Below are 23,555 nucleotides of genomic sequence, written 5' to 3'. Positions count from 1 at the left end.
AAGTGCTGTTTTCCTCTCAAATTTGCTGTATACCCCTCATCTTCAGGCCATTCCTGACCATCCCTACTTCAATTCTGCCTCTAGATCTCTGCTTCCCATACCCACTTGGAGGGGGGACGAGGCACGGGAAGTTTTCCACTGAAATATAAGGAAAGGGTACTTTCAGTGGAGACACCCAGTCTCAGACCCATGTCCCTGTCTTGGGGGACACACCTGATATTCTTTGTTCATTGCACACAGCAACATACTACAGTGAGTGAGTGCACTTCAGGGAAAAGCAGTCATGACACAGGAAATGTGCTTGGAAAAAGGTCCGCGGTCTGGGGATGCAGCTGGGAGTTAGTACTTACATCCGGGGCAACATTGTTGTGAGTCTGTGGTGTTGTCTGTTGAAAGAAAAATATTCGGTGACTACGTTGCATGAGATATTTGAGTCTATCACTTATTTAAACAATCATGGTTCAAGAGATTCAAGTAACAGTCATTTAAAAAATAAATTAATTAGGAAGTCAGTGGGTTAGGTTGGCTCAGGACTTTAAGTTTCCACATAAAAATGAGGAGCCCAATGTAAACAGTAAGGAGAAACTAGTGACTTTAGCAATTAAAAAAAAAAAAAAAAACTACCCAGCTAATCTTTAACCAGGGTCTTTCCATTCTAACCAATTAAACGTATCTTCTCTGTCTTACTTCCACCTTAGCCCATGAAAGTCGCCTGCTCACACTGGTGCATTGGAGCTCAGTGGTGTTCTTACCTGAGTGCTGCCCAACTCATGACCCCTTCATTGCTCAAATAAGCTCATCAAATTTATTTTGTCTATAAAGATTTTTCTCTCAACACAATAGGCCTTTTATTTCATACCTTTTTATGTTGACCTATGTATCTATCAGGAGAACAAGAAGTGCCAAAGAGCTCTGTGTGCCAATGCACATTCCCTTACCCAGCTCTTCGATTCAAAGTGGGCCTTCGTGTTGCCAAGAAGGGACCCAGGACCTGGTTTCCACAGACTGAATTGGAGAAATTTTACCTGTCCTGTTGCTTCAAGGGGTTCCCAGCCATTTTCCTTCAACTTGGCTGCCCAGGATCTGCCAGCCCACCCACAGGAGCTGCAGCGAGAATCAGTCTGAGGACTTAGCAGTCACAGCCCTCAATAACCACAGGGCTATTCTGGAATATTCCTGGAATCCAAGGAAGCCCACAGAGAACTCTCCTACTTTCTGAAGCTCTCCTAGGGATTATTCCTAAAGATAAAATATATAAAAAGTCCCCAGGACTGAAGTTCTTCTCCCTGAATGTCCCCCTCCTTGCTCCTCTATCCAAATCCCAAGAAGATGTCAGCTGGCTGACTGAATTTTCAGAGAAAATTCTAGATTTGTTTACATTGCCTTTAAACATCCAGTACAACGAGCTGGCATTCTTCCCTTTGGAGATATGTGCAAACTCAACTCTTACCTCTATCCCAGGATGGAGAGACCATAGACAAGTGGGACCTCAGGGACAATACCCTCAGAGGTGGCCATGTCACTGTCCACCTTTGACCAGCTTATTATTATTCCATTTTTACAATGAATTGACACAATCCTTAAGGTCAGGAATACAGTTTCAATCTTCTCTAGTGACCACTGGACACTTAGGATGTGTTCATTAATTATGTGTCATGTACTGGAAAGTTTTCTCCTGGTGCTAATGGTGACACTGAAGTTTTCAGGAGCCAAGTGGCTCTGAAAGCAAGGGACACTCCAAGAGGCCCTGAAGACCTATGGAAGTAGAAATGGATCCTGGGATCTGCCACTTTGGAGAGCATCTGCTCTCACCAACAAGGAGACACAATATATAGAGGCAACTGCAGCTTGTAGGCCAAGAATTGCACTCATGATAGGGCAGATTCTGTTGGTTGGAAATTTCCAGCTCATTCTCATAATGTGGTCTGAGTTACTCTTGACACCTTGGGAAAGTTAGAGCCACTTGTCTTTAAAGCACTCACCAAGTAGGCAAAAAGTAGTTTCCTTTTAGGAAACCCACTGGATGAAATATTCCAGGGGCTGAGAGTTCAAACCAGTGAGACCACTGATATTGCAAAGGCTGAGATCTCAAATTCTAACATGAAGTCCAGAGGTCAGTGATGTGACCTGTCTTAGAAGTCTGTGAATGTCTTGAGTGGCTCTTTCTACCTACAGTATATAAGAAGGGCACTTCTCCCCTTCGCCTCCTCTTTCTCAGGTTATCATTCATACTCAGTGTTGGAAAAACTGTTGCCTTGCCCTGATTCTACACCACACTCAACCTATTTGTTTGTTGCCTTCTTTCATAGAAGGACAAACCGCTTCTCACAAATAAAAGTTTGCATGCACAATCCTTCTGATGGAGCAAAAGTGGTGGTGTCCAGTTCAGCACATCTTGTATAAATGTACCTACCTTCCAAGACCTCCCTCTCCAACAACACTGTCCTTATTTATGAAAGGCAAATAATTTTCCCTTGAGAAAGATTTCTATGTGCCTATGTATATATTTAGTTGGAAAGTGGAAGAGGATGTGAAGGACCAGAAAAGGAATATGCTTTTGGTTGTATTACTCATAAAATGATATGTAATTTCACATAGGTCCCATGAAAACCTATTAATTCAAGCTTAACAAAATGACTGTGAGCAGAAGAAATAGCTCAGTTGGTAGCATGCTTGCCTCACATGCACAAGGCCCTGAGTTCAACCCCCAGCACTATAAAACAAAACTGACTATGAGCAAACTTTTGCTCCATCAAATTTTATTATAACTAGAGAAACTCTTGGCTTGAGTTGAAGATGACTCTATCACATGATTATGAGACGTTTTTATGTATTCCACAATTATGTTTGCCTTTTCAACTTTGATGCCCTTAAAACAATTGCAGTATTGCTAACACACTTCCATGAGGTCTATTTTGATGGCTCTCTATCATCTCCACTTCTCATGGATTAACAAAGAAGACCTAGCTTTATATACAGCATTGTACTCAAAAGTCACAACTCTGAAGGTGCATGTCCCCCCCATCCAAAATGAAAGAAAGAAAAAATAAAGGAAGGGGTGGAGGAGGTGTAAGATTAGTTATGATTACCCACTTGAGATGCCATAAATAAGACACTGTACAAGTAAAGTCATATGTGGTGAGAACTTGTAGAAAGTTATATAATGATCACCTTTTTTTTCCTGTGATATATTCTTGGAGGATGAGGTAGAAATCCTTCCTGCAAGATAAAAAGATTCAACTATATGGTTACTCTGGGTTTCTGTTTTGTGAGCCTGCATAGCCAACCTCCTCCCAAATATTTCTGCCTGCATGCTCTACTGCCAGTTGAGATTCAAGGTGTCTGAATGAGAATCTTTCTTTTCTCACTTGCCTCTTCCAGATTTCAACAAATGGTAGTTGGAAAGTCACCTGTAGAACCTTCTCCCTTTCTCTTGTCCTCTTTTCTAAGTCTCTGAGAGGCTTTCCTCAGACAGCCTTTACCTATTTCCATTCCCACAGGACGCTCAAGTTTGAATTCCTACACTAGGACTCTCCAGGCAACACACAATTATTGCCCAATATCTATTGGAACCTCTAATAGATATTGGGCATGCAAAGATGACACATGTATAACTCTGGAGAGGTCTAGAGAAGAAAAACAAACTCAAGGAAGTACAAATCTAAAATAACTGGAGAGGAATCTTAGTGGTGGGCTCAGAGAGCCCTGGGAAGGGATGATGAGGGGCTGGGACATTTAGGGAGGGGTGACACATTTTAACTGAGCATTCTGTGTTTGATATAGATTGCTGAGTGCAGAGACAGGGAAGCTGTTTCAAAGCAACATGGCTATGTAACACACTGTTTTAGGGGACTGAGGTGTAGCCCAAAGGTAGAGTGCATGCTTAGCATGCACGAGGCCCTGGGCTCAACCCCAGCACCCAAAATAAGACAAAACTGTTTTAAATGTTATTTCCAACAACAAAGATTTTGCCGATTCTATGTTGACTAAATTATGAATTAGAACCAATTAGCATAGTATTAGAACCCTCCACAAATGATCCCCAAAATATGTCTTATTGCATACAACTCATCAATCTAAATCCACAGTGCTATTTCAGTAATGCCTTTCTCTGGAGTGTCTTCTTGCATTGTTTGACTGTAGACTTTTTTTTTTTTTAAACGCAGAAAGTTTCTGCATTTACTCTAATTGGAATGGCCACCCCCCTCTAAGGTTCTGCATCTACCCTTTGCAACATTCATGTGCTGTACTCTCCTGGAGTTACAAATGTGGGACCCCTGGCTTTGAGTCAAAGGAAAAGTGCAGAGGCATCAGGGCTGTATCTATAACTCACAAACATTTGATGATGAAATAGTGACCTAATTATTAAGATGCAACAAGAGGGGTACATCTCTTGCCCTTTGTGAACGGAATACCTGCAGCAGCCATAGCAGGGGCCGCCCGCCACAGTACACACTCTGTTTCCAGTACTTTGATCTTGCGTAGCCTCCTTTGATTTCAAATTCACGGGGCGTGAGCCAGTCTCCAGTCTCACTCTGTATACACTTTATGGAGATTCCTGTAAGACCAGAGAAAGTTGATCCCTATTTATGTTTGTCCCCAAAGCTTAGACTACAGCCTCCCACCATCCAAATTGGGCTCATGGTCAATAGCAGAAGTCCCACCTCTCAGATTTCAGGGGACCCAAATCCAGCCCGAAAGTTCCCTGAAAGGAGATTTCTGGCAGGGTGTGTACATTTCTTTGATCTTCGCATGAAGACAGTAACAATTACCATGAAAAGCAAGCTTTTAAAAATATCTAGGAATCACCTACAAGAGGAAAAGCAAGCAATTCCTAAGAATGAGAGGATTTCAATTTGTTGTCGGGTTCTAGAGATAGAGAACATTGATTTGTATGCTCTAAATAGTGAACTGAATTCTATGTGAATGATATTTCAGTAAAGCTGTTTTAAAAATTAACACCCAAAGACCCATATTAAGAGAGGTCTGAGCAGTGTAACTCCACATCATATACAATCGCAAGGATGGAGGTTATACTCCGTGTGGTAGAATTCGTCAAAATACGTTCTCTGTCATGTATAACTAAAAAGGACAAATTTAAAAATATTTTAAAAGGAGAGGTCTGAGATGAAGTCCATCATCATGAACTATTTTTGAAAGGCCTTAGAAACTATGGTCATAAAATATGTTGTGTCAATTCTACTCATTAATTCTTACAGCAATACTAGGATGCAGGTTTTTAAAATCATTTTCCCCTTTCGTAGATAAAAAATTTCAGGCTCAGCAAGACCTCCTTCTCTCATGAGAATGAAACAGGGGCTGTGGATATAGCTCAGTTGGTAGAGTGCTTCAGCCTTGCATGCACAAGGCCCTGGGTTCGATCCCCAGAGCTGCTGAAACAGGAACTCAGGTTTCCTGATCCAAACCTAAATCCTGTGATCCTACCAGGTTAAGCATCCCACCCTGTGATGAAGATCCAGCAGGGGAGAGGGTATAAAGGTAGAGGCTGAGGTCTATCTCCAGCTATAAGTAAGATATTTTATTTCCCACCTCTGGATGGGATTTCCTGCACTTATCTTTGGTTCTTTGGGTATTACTATGGACAAGCCCACGTGAGAGCATCTAATATCTGTGATTTCTCGGTGTAAAAGTATCATCTTAAGAATTCCTTCCTCCTTCTCTCAAGTCAAACTAGAGACTCAGCTCCTTGAATGTTGAGTGATTCACATGACTGATTCCCTTCCTTCCTGGGAATCCTTCAGATAGTAGTCACAAATTAAAGAAGACAGTGAAACCCACCTTTTTTCAATTTCTCCTTATATAAAATTCCTTTCAGCTCACCACAGCTCACAGGAAGTAATGGAGCACAAAAATCCACAGGTTCATTTCTGACCTTTCTTGAACCTGCAAGAGAAGGGTCTTATCCCAGTTCACTTTCCAATTGCACATGCCCCCCTCCTCCCTTATTGAGGTCATTCCTGTAACGGCAGGAGGTACTTAAGGAAATTCAGCCCCACAAATCTCAAGAGTTTTTAACATCTTTTTCCAAGTGGTATTATGGATAGATAATAATGAAATGTCTCCCTTGATTTCACACAAACTGAAATGCTTTAGCAGAGAAACCAGGCTTCAATAAAACTGTTTTGATTCTCAATCTAGTGAGCTCCACCGACTCTTACATGAGCATAAAATACACAGTTACTGTCACTGTTCTGGTGAGGTCTCCAGCATTGCAGTTTTGCCACAGGTGGGAGCCAGAGACAGAGCCAGGGATGGTCGTCCCACTTCCCCATCTGAGCACCGACCAGGCAAGCAGAGGGAGGAGGAGGATGGAGATGGTGTCTGCTTCCTATTGTTCTCTGCTTTACTTATACTTCATTTTCCCCTTTCTCTATAGGTTAGGAGGGAGCTCAGGGAGTTCTAGAATGATTTGAAAATTATAGAGGGGAGGGAAATGGAGACCTGATTCCACAGAAGTGGGGAAGAAAAGTCTTGAAACAAATTCCGGGAGGATGAAGAGCTAATCTAGCTTCTGACCAATGTGGCGGAGGCATGATGGAGGGAGGGAGCGGTGTTTGGTCCTAAGACTGAATCTGGGACAGGTAGATGTCCAATCAGGACTGAAAGGTTCTGTGAAGGATGGCTGGCCCAATTTCCCCTTTCAATTAACAGAGGAGAAAACTGAGGCAAAAGACGTCAAGTGTTATACCCAAGTGCTCACAGTCAAAGGACAAGAAAACCCTAGGACAAGTCCTCTGACCACCATGTTGGCCACCTTGGTGTGCAGTCACAGACTGTTCCCTTGATATGGCCTAACTATTTGCACCCTTGAACGTTATCTGTTCAATGAAGGCAGCACTGCAGTAGCCCTGGGCCCCTGGAGTCTGGTTTCAGACATGGCATAGAGTTGCTCATTTTTCTCCCAAATACATTGACTAAATGGGACACATTTCTCAGTAGTTACCATTGCTACATGAAGTCATGAAGCAACTGGGGAAACAGGTTTATTTAAAAAAAAAAAGAAAAGAAAAGAAAAAAAAAGCAGAGTAAAGACCTGGAAATCAGATATTTAGCCATTGAAAATATATTGTATTCTTCTCCTTCTTTACCTCTTGATCTTCTTTGCCATGCGCCTCTAGCTTTCTGAGTTAGGTGGATTCTAGATCTGCCTCTCTTTCTCTCTGAGAAAACAGAAAAATATAATCACCACACTGAATATGTTGGCACTTTTTAAAAACTGCACTTAAATGTAGCTTCCCCAAAACCAAGAATTAAATGGCTAATCTTAGGCTCATCTTATGTTTCATTTTCATATCCCTACATCAATAAAAAACTAATTGAAATCAGTATTTCACTTGTATCTCAGGAAGCAGTGTGTTGAGCCTTAGTACATAACATTTATTCTACTATTTAATATTTTTATTCTACTAATTTGTTTAATTTTTGCAATAAATAAAGGTGATGATGATAAAGGTGAGATAAAGGTGATGATGATTAGAGAGAATATTAGAAAATATTCAAGAAAATTGAGACGAAACTAAAAGTTTAAGTGAAGACATTGTAAGTTTCTCTTAGTGGAGAGAAAAGAACAAATCCAGTTCAGTGAGTACAGGAAAATCTTTTGAGGTGTTCCAGGTGAGATACTTGCTTGTATATCAACTTGAATGAAGGTATCTGCACATTTGTTCTGAAAGTGACCATAAAGGGAACCAAAGGCTTTGTTCACTGGGGTTTGGACAGAGATATTTGGATCTGAGAAACTAACCAGGAGAAGACTAGCCAAGAAAATTGAGTCTTCTGAAAATTGTTTCAAATAGTAATTATAGCCTGACTTGGAAAGTGCTTCAGAAAGAATATACTTCCATTTACAAGTTAACTGGCTGTGGATGGGAATCTCAATATTTTCCATCACTCAAATTGTGTTTTATCTGCTAAAGAAGCAATACAATTTTTTTTTCCTTTCTTATATCCAAAGTTTACCACTCACGGACCACCATCTAGTGGTGCTAGTTGAAGTTATGCAGACCCCATGAGAAAAAACTCTCCTGACTATGCAGTCTTAAGTGCTGTCAACTCTCCCATGTTAGGCTGCAAAATTAAAAGGACCTTCATTTTATTCAAACCCAAAGTGTTCCTGGTACTTGGTAATATAATTCCACTTTCTGTTCTTCAGACTGAACAATTACTGTTATTTAAATCCATAATGGTCTGTGGGACAAATATTGGTAATTGGGCAACCTTATCCCAAGACCAAACAACTTTCATCCTTACAAACTATAACTCCATTAATATTTAATCAAAATACTGGGAGCTCAAACAAGAGTTCTAGGAGAGTTGGAAAAACTCATGGAAGAAAGTAGGGTATCAGCAGCCGAGGGCTAAGGAAAACTAATAAAATGATGGAAATGTAATCCTCAGGGAGAATATTATCTGCTTGCTCTCTCTTGCTTCCTCTCTCTGGCCAGCACATTCACCAGTCTCTCCCAGGGGCTCTCCTCTCCCCTCTCACCCAAGACACCAGTAGGACTCTGGATAGCAAGGACATCTCTGGGTGTTCCTTCCACCCCCTCCTCCTCTGAGGATCCACACTCAGAGCCCAATGAGAAGAGATTCAGACGTCTTATTCTTGCTTCTCTTTCTCCTCCTATATTCCAGCTAGGCTTGACATTACAGCTCTGACCACACCCTCAGACAGTCTGACAAAGACAGAGTTCTTTCTTGCTTTCTATCTATCTCTGTCTGGTTACATCTTTTCTGAGACCAGTAGCCATATTGTGTTTACCTTCATCAAACTTGTTTACGCCTAATACTTGTAGGAGAGAAAAAGCAAACATATTGAAGTCTACTCTAGCCCTTGGATCCTTTGGTATAAGGAGATTTGAAGCTTACATCCAGCTATCCCATAATATGGCACTATTGTGTTTTCTCTCAAAACAGAGTGGCTGAGCTAGGCAAGATTCAACTTATTGTGCTCTTAGGTTAAAATACCCATTTAATAATACTAAAATCCCATCACAAATTCTCTTAAATACAATATGGTCAGAATATAATTTTAAATTATCATAAAATGATTGTTATGGATGGTATTGATTAAACTCTAGAATTAAGTGTGACACAGTTGTCAATTTCCTCCTTTTTTTCTCAAAACTTTAGTAGACATCCCAATAGTTGGGAACAATTCAATAAGTGCCAAGTAGGGTGACCCACTGTCCTTATCTGCCCAGGACTAAGAAAATGCCCAGGACACAGGAGTTTCAGGGGAAAAACTAGAAAATCCAGGCAGCCAGGGTGAGTTGGTCACTCTAGTTCCAAGCACCCATATCCCAAGAAAATGCACCAGGTCATCTGCACAGTGTTGGCAGAACTGGTTGTGCCAAGTCACGTCCAGGTGGCAGAAGAAAGGCTGCATTTCTTTTGAAAGAAGTCAATTGTGGTGCCTGATGCCTCCGGGTCCCTCAAAGGGGAGCTGATGAAAGCATCTTCACTCCATTTCCAATGGCATTCCATGGCTGTGCGTGTCAAGCAAGACCCTTCCTCACTCATCTCTCCTGTCCTCCTGCTCCCCAATCCTGGATGGGCCCAAGCCAGCAGCTATTGAATAGGGGTAGAGTTTAGAGAGAACAAGAGAAGATGGCGACCACGCCACCCCTGCTTTACAATCAAAGAGGAAGAAAGGTTAGGCGGTGGGCAGATGAGAATATAAACACAAACAGTGTGCAACTCTGGTTCCAAGCGAGTTTGCTTTTGAGATTTCACTGCTCTCAAATCAACTAAGAAATTTGACTAGTAAAAAATGAAGGATTTAGATTCCTCGAAACTGTAGCAAAATCTGTACTGACCTGCAATGCGGAGGTAAGGTGCTACCACTTTCGTCCTACCCCTGATCCTGGCAGGGCCTGGCAGATTCATTGTCACTGCCTCTTTGCTGGAGGCCTTGTGGTCATTAGCTGTGCTGTTGCCTGTGGACAGACATGGGAAAGGGAGAGTTGGGCAGAACCACAGGTGACAGGTGGGAACAAAAAGAAGCGAGGGTGTCCTGGGTTTGCTTTGGACCCTTTACTCCACATGCTCAGACAAGCAAGTGAATGCCAAGCAAAGTCCAGCAGGGGTCCAGGGCGTTTTCTCTCTTAGGAGGGTCCACTGTTAAATGACACGCAAGATTTGTTTTTTGTTTTTTTTTTCTTTAATTTTTGGTACAAGGGATTGAACTCAGGGGCGCTCGACCACTGAGCCACACCCCATCCCTATTTTGTATTTTATTTAGAGACAGGTCTCACTGAGTTGCTTAGCACCTCACTTTTGCTGACACTGGCTTTGAACTCATGATCCTCCTGCCTCCGCCTCCTGAGCTGCTGGGATTATAGGCATGCGCCACTGCACCTGGCAATGTGCAAGATCTAATCATGCTTTGGAAAGAAGTCTCCTAGAATTTGTCTACATGCACATAGACTTAAGTGAAATGTTATAATGGCTTAGTCCAAATAATTTATCATTTTGAAAATACCCATTTATAAAATGGATGCAACCATTTTTTTCTTTTCAAACAAAAATGTACACATCCACCTATAGGGGAGCCATATAATTGTCAAAAACATAAGATATATATAGTTTGGTGAAAATTTTAATCCTTAATAGGATTTTTAAAATCTACTATTTCAAAATTGACAGTCATTCGGAAAACAAGGGTTAGCCTTCATCGTCTAGGAGAAAGGAATTCCTTAGACCTTTTATAAAATAAGATCTGGGGGCTGGATATTGTGGCTCATGTCTGAAATACCAGAAACTTGGAGGCTGTAAGTTTAAGGCCAGTCTCAACAACTTAATGAGACCCTCAAGCAACTTAGTGAGAACTTGTCTCAAAAAAAAAAAAAGTAAAAAGGGCTCAGTAGTAAAGAAGCACCCCTGCATTCAATCCGATGTAACAAAAAACAATCCAACAAACAAAAAACCTTCAAAATAATAAGATTTTAGGGAACTGATTATAAATAATATATACATTAAAGAAATTTAGAAAATAAAATTGTATGAAACATTACTATGTAGAGATAGTCACAACTAACTTGTTCAAAAATATTCTCTTTGCATGTATTACTTTTTAAAAATTTTAAAAATATTTATTTTTTAGTTGTAGTTGGACACAATACCTTTATTTTGTTTATTTATTTTTATGCGGTACTGAGGATCAAACCCAGGGCCTCACTCATGCTAGGCGAGCACTCTATTGCTGAGCCACTACTTTTTAAATAACGTTTTTGCATTACAAAAGCTGAACATGTTAAATATTTTAATATATACACATACATTTTAAAACTAGAAATAAAAATATAAATACCTTTATTCCATTGACCAAGTGTAACCAATGCATATAGTTTTATGGTTGAACTACCACTGATTTTTCTATATGTCCACATCTATGTCCCTATATACAGATAAATATATATGTACAGATCTGAATTTATAGACATTTAAATACATACTTTCATAAATATATATGTTTACATACATGTATTTTTTATAATGCCCATACATGCCCACATGCATATGCATACATAGACAACCTGCTTTGTTCATTTACGCTTCTTTGGGACATCTTTCCAAGTAATAAGAATTTCTCAAACTAGGAAATAAAGCCACATACTGAGAATGGCAACACCTCCCTATATTAACTGTGGATCATTTACTGCTGGATGAGTCAGTAACATGTATGAGAAATAAACCATTTTGTAAAAGCCATTGTATTTGGGGACCTCTTTGTTACAGCATCTTAGCCTACCCAATACAGTAGCTATGAAACCACTATGGCCCTCGGGAGGTTGCCCGCCTCCAAGCATACAATGAGCAGTGCCTTAATAAACTCGTAGGATGCCCCTACTTCACTTTGCCTGCTTACCTTTTTGAAGTATGTTTTGTGGCCTTTTCCTTCTTATTCTTGACCAGTTATGTCCTTTCTTTTTTCCTTCAAAAAATAATGAAGTGAATCATTCAGGGCTATAAATCGAAGTCTCCAAGCCTTATAGGTCAGTAGTATTCAAGAACTGTTTGCAATGGAGAAAAACTCTCAACACCCAATATAGCAAAGTGGAAGTTGATTAGAGAGTAAAATTTTAATCCTGCCTTTGCATTGGCTCCCAAGCTTGGGAGACTGTCAGAGACCACATTTCTTTGAAAATTCAAAGAGGAGGAAATAAACTCTTGCCTTCTAACTAGATGACAACTGTCACTGTTATTTATTAGTGTTTCCTTTTTAAGCGTTTTTCATGTAAATTCAAATGTGCAAGGAAAAGGCACATTTCTTGAGTCTGACAATGTGATGGGTAGTAGACTGTCCTGGAAGTTGGGGTAAGTTCTCAACTGGGATGTGGAGAGTCTTTGTTAAATAATCTCTATACTCTTGCAGTTGCAATGCAAATCCTCTCACATATTTAATCGAGCTCCCAAAGAGCCTGGAGCACTTTAAGGAACCACAGTGGGTTCTTTGTTTTGCTGTTGTGGCTTTCCTTTGAATGATTTGAATGCACAGGAATGAATGCATAAGACCACAGGCACTGAGCGAATGGAGACTGTATAGAATTATTGGCAACTATAGTGACAGCCACCTTCTAGAGTTTCATTTGCTAGAAGTGAAAGCATGACTGGAGGAGAGAGGCCTTGACTGCCCCACCTGAGAAGCCCATTTTGCGTGGGTCAACTCAGGCTCCAGAACTGACAAGGAAGGTTGGTTCAAAAACACCTTGCTCTTCAACTGGAAACGGTATTGTCAAGAACACAGGGACTTTGCCTAGTGGCACCTCTGCTTCAAGCCTGAAGCAAGCCTCTGGGTTGGTGGGGGCCTTGGCTCATTGAGATTCCCCTGAGGCCTGGGCCTGGTTCACTCATGCTTGGCGAGGCTGGGCTGCTATGGCTGTTCAGCCTCAGAGACAGCTATGCAGAGCCAAGAGTGGACGTGGTCACTCCTCCTGGTTGGCAGAACTTAGACAATTGGGTTTTGCTTCAATGGCTTACGTATTTGGTCTACCACATGGGAAACCATAGGAGTGGCAGATTAAGGGCACACTTCTCTGGGGCCATGAACTGTGGAAACAGTCTCTGGTTGCCGAAAGGCCTGGTGGGTGGGTCTCTCAGGGAAGTGCCAAGTAGTGCCTGGTCTCTGCTGTTGGCAGCTGATGCTGTTTCTCACATGGAGGCTCCTGCTGCCTACTAGCTTTGCGACTCCTGCTGAATTGTCCCTCTAGGGGGAAACCAAGGTGCTTTGATTGCTCCTGGTACATAGATCAGACCTTTGAGCCCCTCTTAGGGCTGTTGGCAGTACCTCAACACCCACCCCTCAGGTTGCAGGTCAGCTGACTTGGGCCACGCCCTTGCAACCATGGAAACTCACCAGTGTCATGCCTGGCGATGAGGACCATCTGCAGCCTGATAGGGACGTGCCCTTTACCAAACAGGTATGCAACAGTGTGCTCACTGCCTGACTCTGCGTCCCTCCTCTCCTCCTGTCCACATACCTTGCAGGGCAGTTTGCTCTCGAAAGGTAGCAGTGCAGAGAGGGACCACTGCCTTCCTGGATAATGACCAGGACAAAAGTGAGGGATGGAGTCCTTATAGGTGATATACGAGCCTCTCTTGAAAATTTAGGCCTCTGTTCTGACCATTGCTCATTCTTTCCTCCATAACTTAGTGTATACAGCTTTCAGAGTGCCCAGGGGAGTCTGGTTTAATTCCAGTTACATTGTCTAAAAATGCTTTTGCCCTGCTTGTATCAGACCCTTGTGGATGGAAGGTCTTGGTGAGAAAAGGAGATGATTAGAAAAAAAAGATGAAGCTACAGCCACTGGAATGGCACATACAGCTTGTGCGGCAGCAAAGTGAGAGCAAGACTCCAAGCATCAGAGAAGGAACGTCTCAACCCCTAGAAGGTAGGCAGGAAAGAGGAGCACTGATAATGTCTGCCTTTCAGAACTGCCACTAGGTCCCTTGTCCATAGGAAAACATCCTGGTGCGGCTCTCTCACCACTGGGGATGCAGAGATGAATGCCACCTATTGCCATCATGGACGAAGGGTGGATTGGACACACTGTCCTCAGTCAGTATCCTCCCAAATCAATGAGCAGAACAGGAAACGGAGGCTTACAGCTGTCCAGAGGCCATGCTAGAGGCACTGTCCACCTCCCCTCTGCCTAACAGGGAGGAGCTCAGTACTTGCAAACACTTCTTTTCCAGGGGACCATGTGTGCCCTGGGCCTTGGACTTCTTGTGTGAAAGCCAAGCTATTAACCTGCCCCCTCATGCCAACAGGGCCACTTGTACTTTAGAGATGGTTGTCAGAGACCTAAAGCAGTTGTGGTTTATGACATTTATTAAATACTGTGGGAAACAAATCCAATTTGCTCTGAGTCACCTTTTAAGGCTGGGAGTTTCCTATGCATTGTGTCCCTCAGCTGCCACAGCCCTGGGTGTGCGTCACCTGCTCAGGCCTCCCCTATAGCATGACCTTCACGGATCTGGGACGCACACCCAGGGGGAGAGCTGATACATCTATCCTGCGGCAGAGCATTTCACGCCTATGTATTTATGCAAGAGGTAGGAAAGCGCCTGGCCCCAGACAGACTTCTACAGGACATTCATGGAGGCTTTCTCATTATAGCTCAAACTGGAGACTTGGAGGCATCCGAAGATTGTAGACTGTATAGACAATGGTGAATCTAGACAATGCACACCACTCAGCAATAAAAAGAAACTACTGCCACACTCACAATGTGGATGAACCTCAAAAGCTTTATGCAGAATGAAGGGATGCTTATGCGAATGAGAACATGCTGTGAACCTTAATTATATAAAAAGTTTTAAAACAACCCAAATTAAGTTATCATGAAAAAAAAAAAAATAAAGAGTAGCAGTTGCTCTCTAGGCATGGGGCAGAAAGGGCATAGAGAATCTCCCCAGGGTGATGTCATTTTCTGCATCTTGAGGATTTCGATTGTACAGAATGATACAATTACCAGGATGCATCAGATGGTAAACTTGATAATTATGTTTTATTATAAATTGTTTTAAAAGGATTGCAAAAAATATTTGAACTCCAGGTAATGATATGTGTGTTGAAGTGTGTGCAGGGAGGTGTACTGATTTCTGCAACTTTGAGGAGTTAACAAATGGACAGAGAAACGGATGGATAGAAATGTGGTAAAGCCATAATGCAGGAATAATACAATAGCATCTGTGAATGCACGTGAATGGACATTCGTGTTCACCGAAATATTCTCCCAGATTCTCTGGATGTTTAAAAATTTCATGATTCAATGTTCATGGAAAATGTATTTGGAGAGAAAGAACAAATTACTTGCCAAGAATGAATAGTTACAATAAAAAGTACTTTCATCAGGCACACACTGAGTCCTGAAGGCGATGTGGTGATCACTTTACTGCACTGAGAAATACATGTCAACATCAAATTGTCAACTTAGATTTTAAAAACCTATAAAAATAAAGATAATTTGCACATACAGGATTTGGAAAAAACTTACTACTTAGAGATCACTTGCTAAAATACCTGAAGGATTTACTTCAGCTAGATAAAGAGTGGAGCCAAAGAAAAAAATAATTATTGAGTACACAAAATAATTTTAAAAATTTGATCTAAGTAAATATCAACCACAAAAGAATGTTTCCAAATTCATAAATAAAAGACAAAATATTAAATAACAACAGTTAAGTGGTAGAGGTAGAATGTTCAATTTCTAGTGAAACCACGGTAAGATATTTGCCATCTTCTAGGATTGGCACATGGTTGAAAAATTACAGAAATTTTACCTCTAATTTCCAAATAGCAGGGGGCTGGGGGGAGGGGAGGGGAAGGAATATATAATTTTTTTATCCATCTGTCAGAAAACAGGAAACACACACACACACACACAGAGAGAGAAAGAATGGTCAGCAAGAGTATAGAGGGTATGGATCCATATGAGTCAGGAATCAAAATAAGTGTAAACAAAAGAAACTTTATTAAAAGTCTATGATGATCATATACAATTACAAGAGCTGAGTGTTGTTATAAGGTACACAAAACAAAGCTGCACTTGAGAGGTTAACACAAAGGGAGTAAGAAGCACAAAAAACCCCAAAAGTTTGTGGAACAATTGTCAGCACTCCACAAAAGAGATGTTAAGCATCAGTTAAGATAACATGGCACATGGTTAATTGTAAAAGAAAAAAAATTCACTTAAAAGTTATAATGTCATGAAAAGCCTCAAAGTACTTAAAGTAAACCAACAGAATAAGCAGGAATTGGAAAACACACAAACCTCATGGGAAAACTTAACATATCTATATGAATCTAGTGGAAGAAATAGAACCTAACTTACCATGGAAAAAGATTTAAACAAGATGGCACTTGAAGAGGAGAGGCATATGAAGAAAAGCCACAGCTCAACATACAGCTCAGTTGGGTATTATTTTCAAGTGGCATAGAACATTTGTAAGTATTGACCACACATTAGAATGCAAAGGAACATTCAACAATCTTAAAGAATCCATGATCAAGTCTTTATATTGGCTTTCAGATATCCATTTCCCATTCCTAATTAACTGACAGAACCCCTTCAGTATTGGAAAGATAGATGTTTCCAGAGAAGACTCCACAGCTCGTAGCCTCTCTTGCAGATGGTGTGGCTACCAGCTTAAATCTGGCCATAAGACCATAGCAAAATATCACTGTGGAAGGAGGGAAAACTTGGGGACACTTCTGAAAAAAGGAATAAATCTCTGAGGAAGATAGTTTTTGCTCTCCATCCTCTCCTCTCCATCTAGTGGCTAGAATATGTATTATAGCTGAAGCTCAGCAGGCACCTTCGACAAGGATGTGATCTCAAGAGGGCTAAACTGAAAGGTAGAAGAAGCTTCAAAATGCACAGGGCTGAAAATACCCAAACGATTTTGAAAAAAAAAAAATCAGAGACTTACACTTCCTGATTTCAGGTATTTTTACATATATAATATATATAATAAAAGCCAGAAATAGACCCAAACACATGGCCAACTGACTTTCAACAAGGATGTCAAAGCAATAAATTTAATTCAGAAAGAATTCACAATGGTTCATCAACAAATGGTTCATATGGAAATTCATATGCCAAGAAAAAACAATCTTTCAATCCTTACCTCATACCATATAGGAAAACTAACCCAAACAGGTCATAGATCTAAAAACTAATAACATAAAACTTCTTGAACAAAAATAAAATCTTGAGTTAGGCAAAGACTTTTTACATAGTACCCTAAAATCACAGACTATAAAAGGGAAAAGTTATAGAAGGATACTTCATCAAAATTTTAAAATTTTGCTCTTTAACAAACAATGTTAAGAAAATTAAAAGGAAAGCCACAGACTGTAAGACCTAAAACTAACAAAAGACTATCTGCAATATGTAGGTCAATTAGTACTATCATGAATTTCTGGTGGGGATGTAAAAGGGAACAATCAATCTAAAAAAATGTTTTGGCAGATTCTTAAAATATCAAACCTGTATTTATATTCACGTGACCCAGTTGTACCACTCCTAGGTATCCAACCAAGAAAAATGAAATAATATGTTGACCCAAATATTTGTATGCATGTGTTCCTAGCAGCTTTGTTGTGATAGATGAAACTGGAAACAGCTCAATGATTATAAAAAATAAACAGATAAACTATCTCTGTGTATCCATACAATGGAACACTTCCTGGCAATAAAAGCAAGAGTAATTACTGATACATACAGCAAGATGAATGAGTCTCAAAAGCATTATGTTAAGAGTGAAATGAGTCAGATATAGATAATCTATTTATTGTATGACCCCATTTATATGAATTTTCATAAAAGAAAAACTATATGTATAAAAAGAGGTTACTTCTTGCCAAGAGCCAGGGGGTTGGGAGAGGGACACAAGAGAACCTTTGGGGGTGATGGAAATCTACGCTGATTGTCGAGGTATTTATATGACCACCCATTTGTTAAATGTGTACACATTTGTTCCATTTTACCCTAAAGTGGTGAATTTTAAAGCTGATAAGGAAACTAAAAAACATATAAGATCTACATAAAGAAACTATTCCCTTGGTGCCCTTATCAAAGATTATTTGACCACACACGTGCGGTTATATTTATGGGCTCTCTATTCTGTCCCATTGGTCTGTGTATCTGTGTGACAGTGCTGTATTGGTTTGATTATTAAAGCTTCATAGTAAAGTGTGTCAGCGTGTGATGGCTCCAGCTTTGCTCATCTTTCTCAAGATTACTTGGCTGATGTGGGGTCTTTTGTGGTTCCATATACATGTTAGGATCACTTTTTTCTATTTCAATGAAAAATGCCAATGGAATTTTAATAAGAATTGTATTGAATCTGTAGATCACATTGGGCATATGGACATTTTGACAGTATTAGTTCTTCCAATCCATGGACATGAGATATCTTTCCATTAATTTCTGCATTGCTCAATTTCTTTTACCAATGTCTTGTAGTTTTCAGTATATAAGTATTTCACCTCCTCAAATGAATTTATTCCCAAGTGTTTTATTCTTTTTGATGTTATTATATAGGGATTTTCTGGTTAGTTTGTTGTTAATATAGAGAAACACTACTGAGCTTTGTTATGTTGATATTTGTATTCTGTAACTTTACTGAATTCATTTATTGGTTCTAATTATTTGGGGGTAGAGTCATTAGAAGCTTCTATTTATAAGGTCATATTATCTGCAAAGAGTTTTACTTGTTGCTTTCTGATTTATACACTTTTTATTTATTTCTTGCCTAATTCCTCTGGCTAGAACTTCCAGTGCTGTGTTGAAGGGATAAGGTGAGATGCTTCTGATCTTAAAAGAAAAGATTTTAGCATTTTGTTTTTGAATATAATGTTAGCTGAAATAAACAGACTAGTGATTCGGAGTTGATTCCAGACACAGATCTGTGTATGACAGAAAAAGTACATTAAATGATATTTAATGTTGGGGTTATTTTTTATAAATACTATCTCACATCAGACACAAAAAGGTGAGTCTCATTACATTACTGGGTTATTGGGTCTAGAGTATGATATACTGATTTAAATTGAGGGAGACATAGCAGTATGGATAGATTTATTAGATAAACAGGATTATTTCTAAATGTGTAAATACAAATATTAAACATTGAAACATACTAAGTATTTCAATTACTTTAGAAGCAAATAAAAATATTTCCAAAGTCTCGAGGTAGAAAATATTCTCAATAAAGCTTATATAAAACCTGAAAACCATCAAGACAGAAGCTGAGAGATTTGACTACATAAATTTTTCAAATTTCTCTAGGATAAAGATGCAATTAAAAAAACCTAAAAGAATAACATCTAATGAAACAAAATATAGCAACATATGCAGGTAAAATATACAAGTAGTTCTACAGTTATTCTGTATGGTAAAGAGAACAACATAAGACACCAACAAGGCCTATGTTCCAGGTATTTGTAGAGAAGGAAACTTAATGGTCATAGCAAATGAAAAATGTACCCAAAGTAAAAGCACTGCAAATTAAAATAGGAATGAAATAAAACTAAGTAAAATATTAAATGGTTATTGGGTCTAGTGTATGATATACTGATTTAAATTGAGGGAGACATAGCAGTATGAATAGATTTATTAGATAAACAGGATTTTTCTAAATGTGTAAATACAAATATTAAAAAGATACAGGAAAATATACACCAAAGTGTGAGTGTATTAACATCAGAAAAAAAAAATAACATAAAGATATAAACCATTTAAAAAAACAAATTTATATTTTTAAAAATCTAATATATCCTAGCAACTACCACTCTTCTTGTCTCTATAATTTTAACTAAGTATTTAATAGAAATGAAATTATACAGTGAAAAAAGTTCAAATCTAATATAATTATATATGGTGGATTTTTTTTTTTTTTTTTTGTCTTTTGAATGTACTGGTTTTCCGTTGCTGTCATAATGAATTACTATAAACTTAGTGTCTTCAAACAACATGAGCTTATTGACTCACAGTTCTACAGGTCAGAAATCAGCTGTGGGTCCCGCAGTCCCACAAGGCATCTGTTTCCTCCTTGAGGCACTAGTGGAGAAGTCATTTCTTTGTTCTTTCCAGCTTCCCACAGCTGTCTACAACCTTTGGTTCAGAGACCCTACTTAATCTTCAAAGCCAGCTACACTGTGCCTCTCTGATGGTTCTCCTGTGGTCCTATGCCCTTAGGTATCCCTCCTTCCAAAGGAGAAAAGGATCTCTGATTTTAAAACTCCATGTGATTTGATTGCACCATTCAAATACTCCAGAATACTCTCCCTACCTCAGTATCCTTAACTTAATCCTATCTTCATTTTTAAAAATTTCTTTTGCAGTGTTGGGGATTGAACCCAGGGTCGCGTGAATGCTAGGCAAACACTCTACGACTGAGCCACATATCTCCAGCCCTTATTCCTATCTTCAAATTCCCTTTTGCCACCTACAGTAACAGATTATAAATTCTACAGAACATGGACCACATTGTTTCTCTTGCTACAATATTCTCAGAATCCTAGGGATCTCCCACATATGTCATGGGCATTCCATTAGACAACAGGCACCCCATAGATCTTCCCTAGATACCCATATATGTTTTTAACTTCTGATGAGATGACTGAATGGATCTATAGTCCCACACTTCCTCTCTTCATAGAACCTATTTTTGAGTGAACACTGCAACCTTACACGACTTCCCAGGCACTAGCAAAAAGCTTCACAGACATTCTATCTAGGTCACCTCTGACCACAGCACACTTTCCTGACAGTGAGTCTCCTAATCTGAGCATCTTTTGTAACCTGGACAGGATGGGAATTTTCCAGCTCACCAAGCCTTCATTTCTTTTCTTTTAGCAGTTCTTCCCTCAATTGATCCCTTTCCTCTTAAACTTTACTATAATTGGCAAAGATAGCAGGATGCACCTTCTAACTCTGTTTTGAAACCTCTTGACTTTCCACAGAGTGGCGGGACAGAATTTCACTAAGCCTTCTGCCACTATATAGTAAAGAGCCCCTTCCCACCAGTCTCCAAAGACACGTTTTTATTCCTTTCTGGGCCTCCCCTGTGATATCGGCAGCCTTCATACTTTTACTAAACGTCTGTTGGGTTTGATTTAGGCATTCTCTGAGACAACACAGAATTTCTCTACCATGTTCTTCACTCCCTTCTGAGTGCTCTCAAGCAGAGACTTTAGCATCCATATTTCTACCAATGATCTGCTCAAGACATTCTAAGCCTTTCTATCCTGCTATTTACAATCCTTCCATTCTCTACTCACTACCTAAATCCACTCACTTCCACATTTTTAGGAATGCGTTATGGTTGCACCCCACTTCCAAGTAGAGTCATACATTACTTAACGGTGGAGACACATTCTGAGAAAAGTGTTGCAGGTGGTTTGTCACTACACAAACATCACAGAATGTACTTACACCAACTAAGAGAGCTACAACTTCACTAGGTGATGCAGTCTTGCAGGACCACCACATCTGTGGTCTGCTAGTGCAGAAATGCCACTATACAGTGCCTGTCTGTACCAAAAGCTGATTTGCTCTCAATTGCTTCCATAACAATTACCACACAATTAGGGACTTAAAACAACACAAAATTATGATCTGATAGTTATATGAGTTAGAAGTCTCTTTCTGGTGGCTGTAGGAAGAATCTACATTCCTGAGTTTTCCAGATTCTGAGGCCAATCACATGCTTTGGTCCCTTCTTCCACCTCCAAACTAAGCAACACTGCACCCTTCCCACCACCCCTCCACAATCACACCTCCCTCTCTCAGGAAAGCCTCTCCACTTTCTGAGGCCGATAAAATTAGATTGAGCCCACCCAGATGATTCAAAATAGTTTCTCCCTCTCCAGGTCCCTAGCTTAACTCTATCTGGAAGAAATCAGATTACAAAGTCCAAGGATTCAGTCACAGACATCTTTGGGAGCCCATTATTCTGTCTACCATGGCATGGTAATAATGGTAATAATAATAATAATAAGCATTAAAGACTCATCTGCAACATTAGAAGCAAGTAAAGTCTCATTTATTCTTACTTCTTTTGCTCTTGGGTTTTCCTAAAGCAGCTTGGTTTCCAATATTCACAGTGTCTAGAAAATAACAAGAGATAATGAGGAAATAGAAATTAATAAATAAAAGTAAACAAGTCTTAGGACAATTTCTAATTGCAGAAATTACACTTACAAAAATGTCTGGATTATCATTTCGTTCTTCCTTGTAAAAGAATCCAAAAACCTTCTGAACTGAGAAGTAAGCGTTCAGGAGGGGCCCTGGGTCTTCTTTTTTTCCACAACAGGACTTTGAAAAACTGTTTCTTTGGTAATAGAAACAGATGCCCCTGCCCTTGCTTAGGCCTTCAGATTTTTCTACAGATTAAATAAGATTTTAAATTTTGCAAAATTTTCTAGGCAATCCCTGTGCAAATCAGTGACATGTTGGAGAATCTCAGTAGAAAACATGCCCTGGATTGAGAAGAGCTGGTCTGAAGCCTTTCCTCCTGCCAGTTAGACAGCAGGACTCTGCCTGTGGACAGACACATTTCCAAGGCTGTGGGAAAGTGACACTGTAGTCTACCAGCGGAAGTTCAGGTGGCTTCCTTGGGTTCCTGGGAAAATTGTGTTTAACTGTGGTAAAGAAGGTACCTGCCATTTTTAAAGAGTGCATTTTTACATCATGCTTACATGCTCAACAGAACCCATCCTGTTAAATGGGACTGTATAAAGATTTCTAGCCTCCCTGCAGTTCCCAAAAGCCTCAGGCCAAGCAAACACAGAGAGAGGGATTCTGGGGTGGACTGCATCACCAGTCGCTGCTTTACCGGGGCCCATGGTACCCACGAAGCCCTCCCAAAGCCCTCCCGAACCACGGCCCCCGCAGCCTTACCCATCGCATCCTGCGCTTGGCTGCTGTCCGCCCCTGTTCCTGAGCCTCCTGGCACATCTCTTGAGAAACACATGACACAGGTACACTTCTTATTTCCCTGTGCTGGTTGCTCTGTGTCTGGAACAAAATTATGATTTCTGAAGACATCTCATTTGCCTTGCCACCTTTTCCCCCACACCCTTTGGTCCCCACTTCTCTATTTCTTCCTCTGAAAAATTTCCCTTCATTATTCTCCTGTATCTGACTCTTCCTTTCAGTCTTACTTTTTTCCCCTCCCTGTCTTTCTTTTAATTTTTTTAAGGGATATGTACTTGTGTTTATGAAAAGGGCCCAAAACTTTCAGTAAAGCGTGAGTAGAAAATAATTATCGTTGGAAGGTAAGAATGTTTAAGCAGAAGGCTGGGTACCATTTTCCCTTCTTAGCTTCTGTGCCTTAAACACCAGGTAAAACTTGAAACCATCAAAAGTTAAATCATGTTTTCTCCTCTTTATCAAAACTGTGTCTGTTTTAATGATTTTTAAGTCCTAATTACCTTGTCCATCAGAGCAGAGCAGGTTGGAAGTAAGCTCTTCTGACTCTCCTTCTTTATTCGTTTGGCGATCTTCTAATTCACCAGATAC

General features: G+C 39.9%; 1 protein-coding gene across 4 annotated transcripts in view; it reads right to left on the bottom strand.

Annotated features, from left to right (window-relative positions):
- LOC107138419 (nuclear body protein SP140-like protein) overlaps positions 1 to 23,555 on the bottom strand; it is a 50,041-nt gene that overhangs the window by 5,464 nt on the left and 21,022 nt on the right. For all 4 annotated transcript variants that reach the window (XM_048808706.1, XM_048808704.1, XM_048808705.1 and 1 more), the window contains 10 exons: positions 23,468 to 23,554; positions 22,935 to 23,051; positions 22,088 to 22,141; positions 11,891 to 11,956; positions 9,840 to 9,959; positions 7,110 to 7,181; positions 5,800 to 5,904; positions 4,416 to 4,558; positions 3,172 to 3,219; positions 351 to 386 (listed from right to left, as the gene is read on the bottom strand). In XM_048808706.1, coding sequence (XP_048664663.1) covers positions 351 to 386; positions 3,172 to 3,219; positions 4,416 to 4,558; positions 5,800 to 5,904; positions 7,110 to 7,181; positions 9,840 to 9,959; positions 11,891 to 11,956; positions 22,088 to 22,141; positions 22,935 to 23,051; positions 23,468 to 23,554 — 848 coding nt within the window. The remainder of the gene's footprint in view (positions 1 to 350; positions 387 to 3,171; positions 3,220 to 4,415; positions 4,559 to 5,799; positions 5,905 to 7,109; positions 7,182 to 9,839; positions 9,960 to 11,890; positions 11,957 to 22,087; positions 22,142 to 22,934; positions 23,052 to 23,467; position 23,555) is intronic.

Source organism: Marmota marmota, unplaced genomic scaffold (genome assembly GCF_001458135.2).
Source record: "Marmota marmota marmota unplaced genomic scaffold, marMar, whole genome shotgun sequence".
Taxonomy (NCBI): domain Eukaryota; kingdom Metazoa; phylum Chordata; class Mammalia; order Rodentia; family Sciuridae; genus Marmota; species Marmota marmota.
This window is presented reverse-complemented; position numbering and strand designations above follow the sequence as displayed.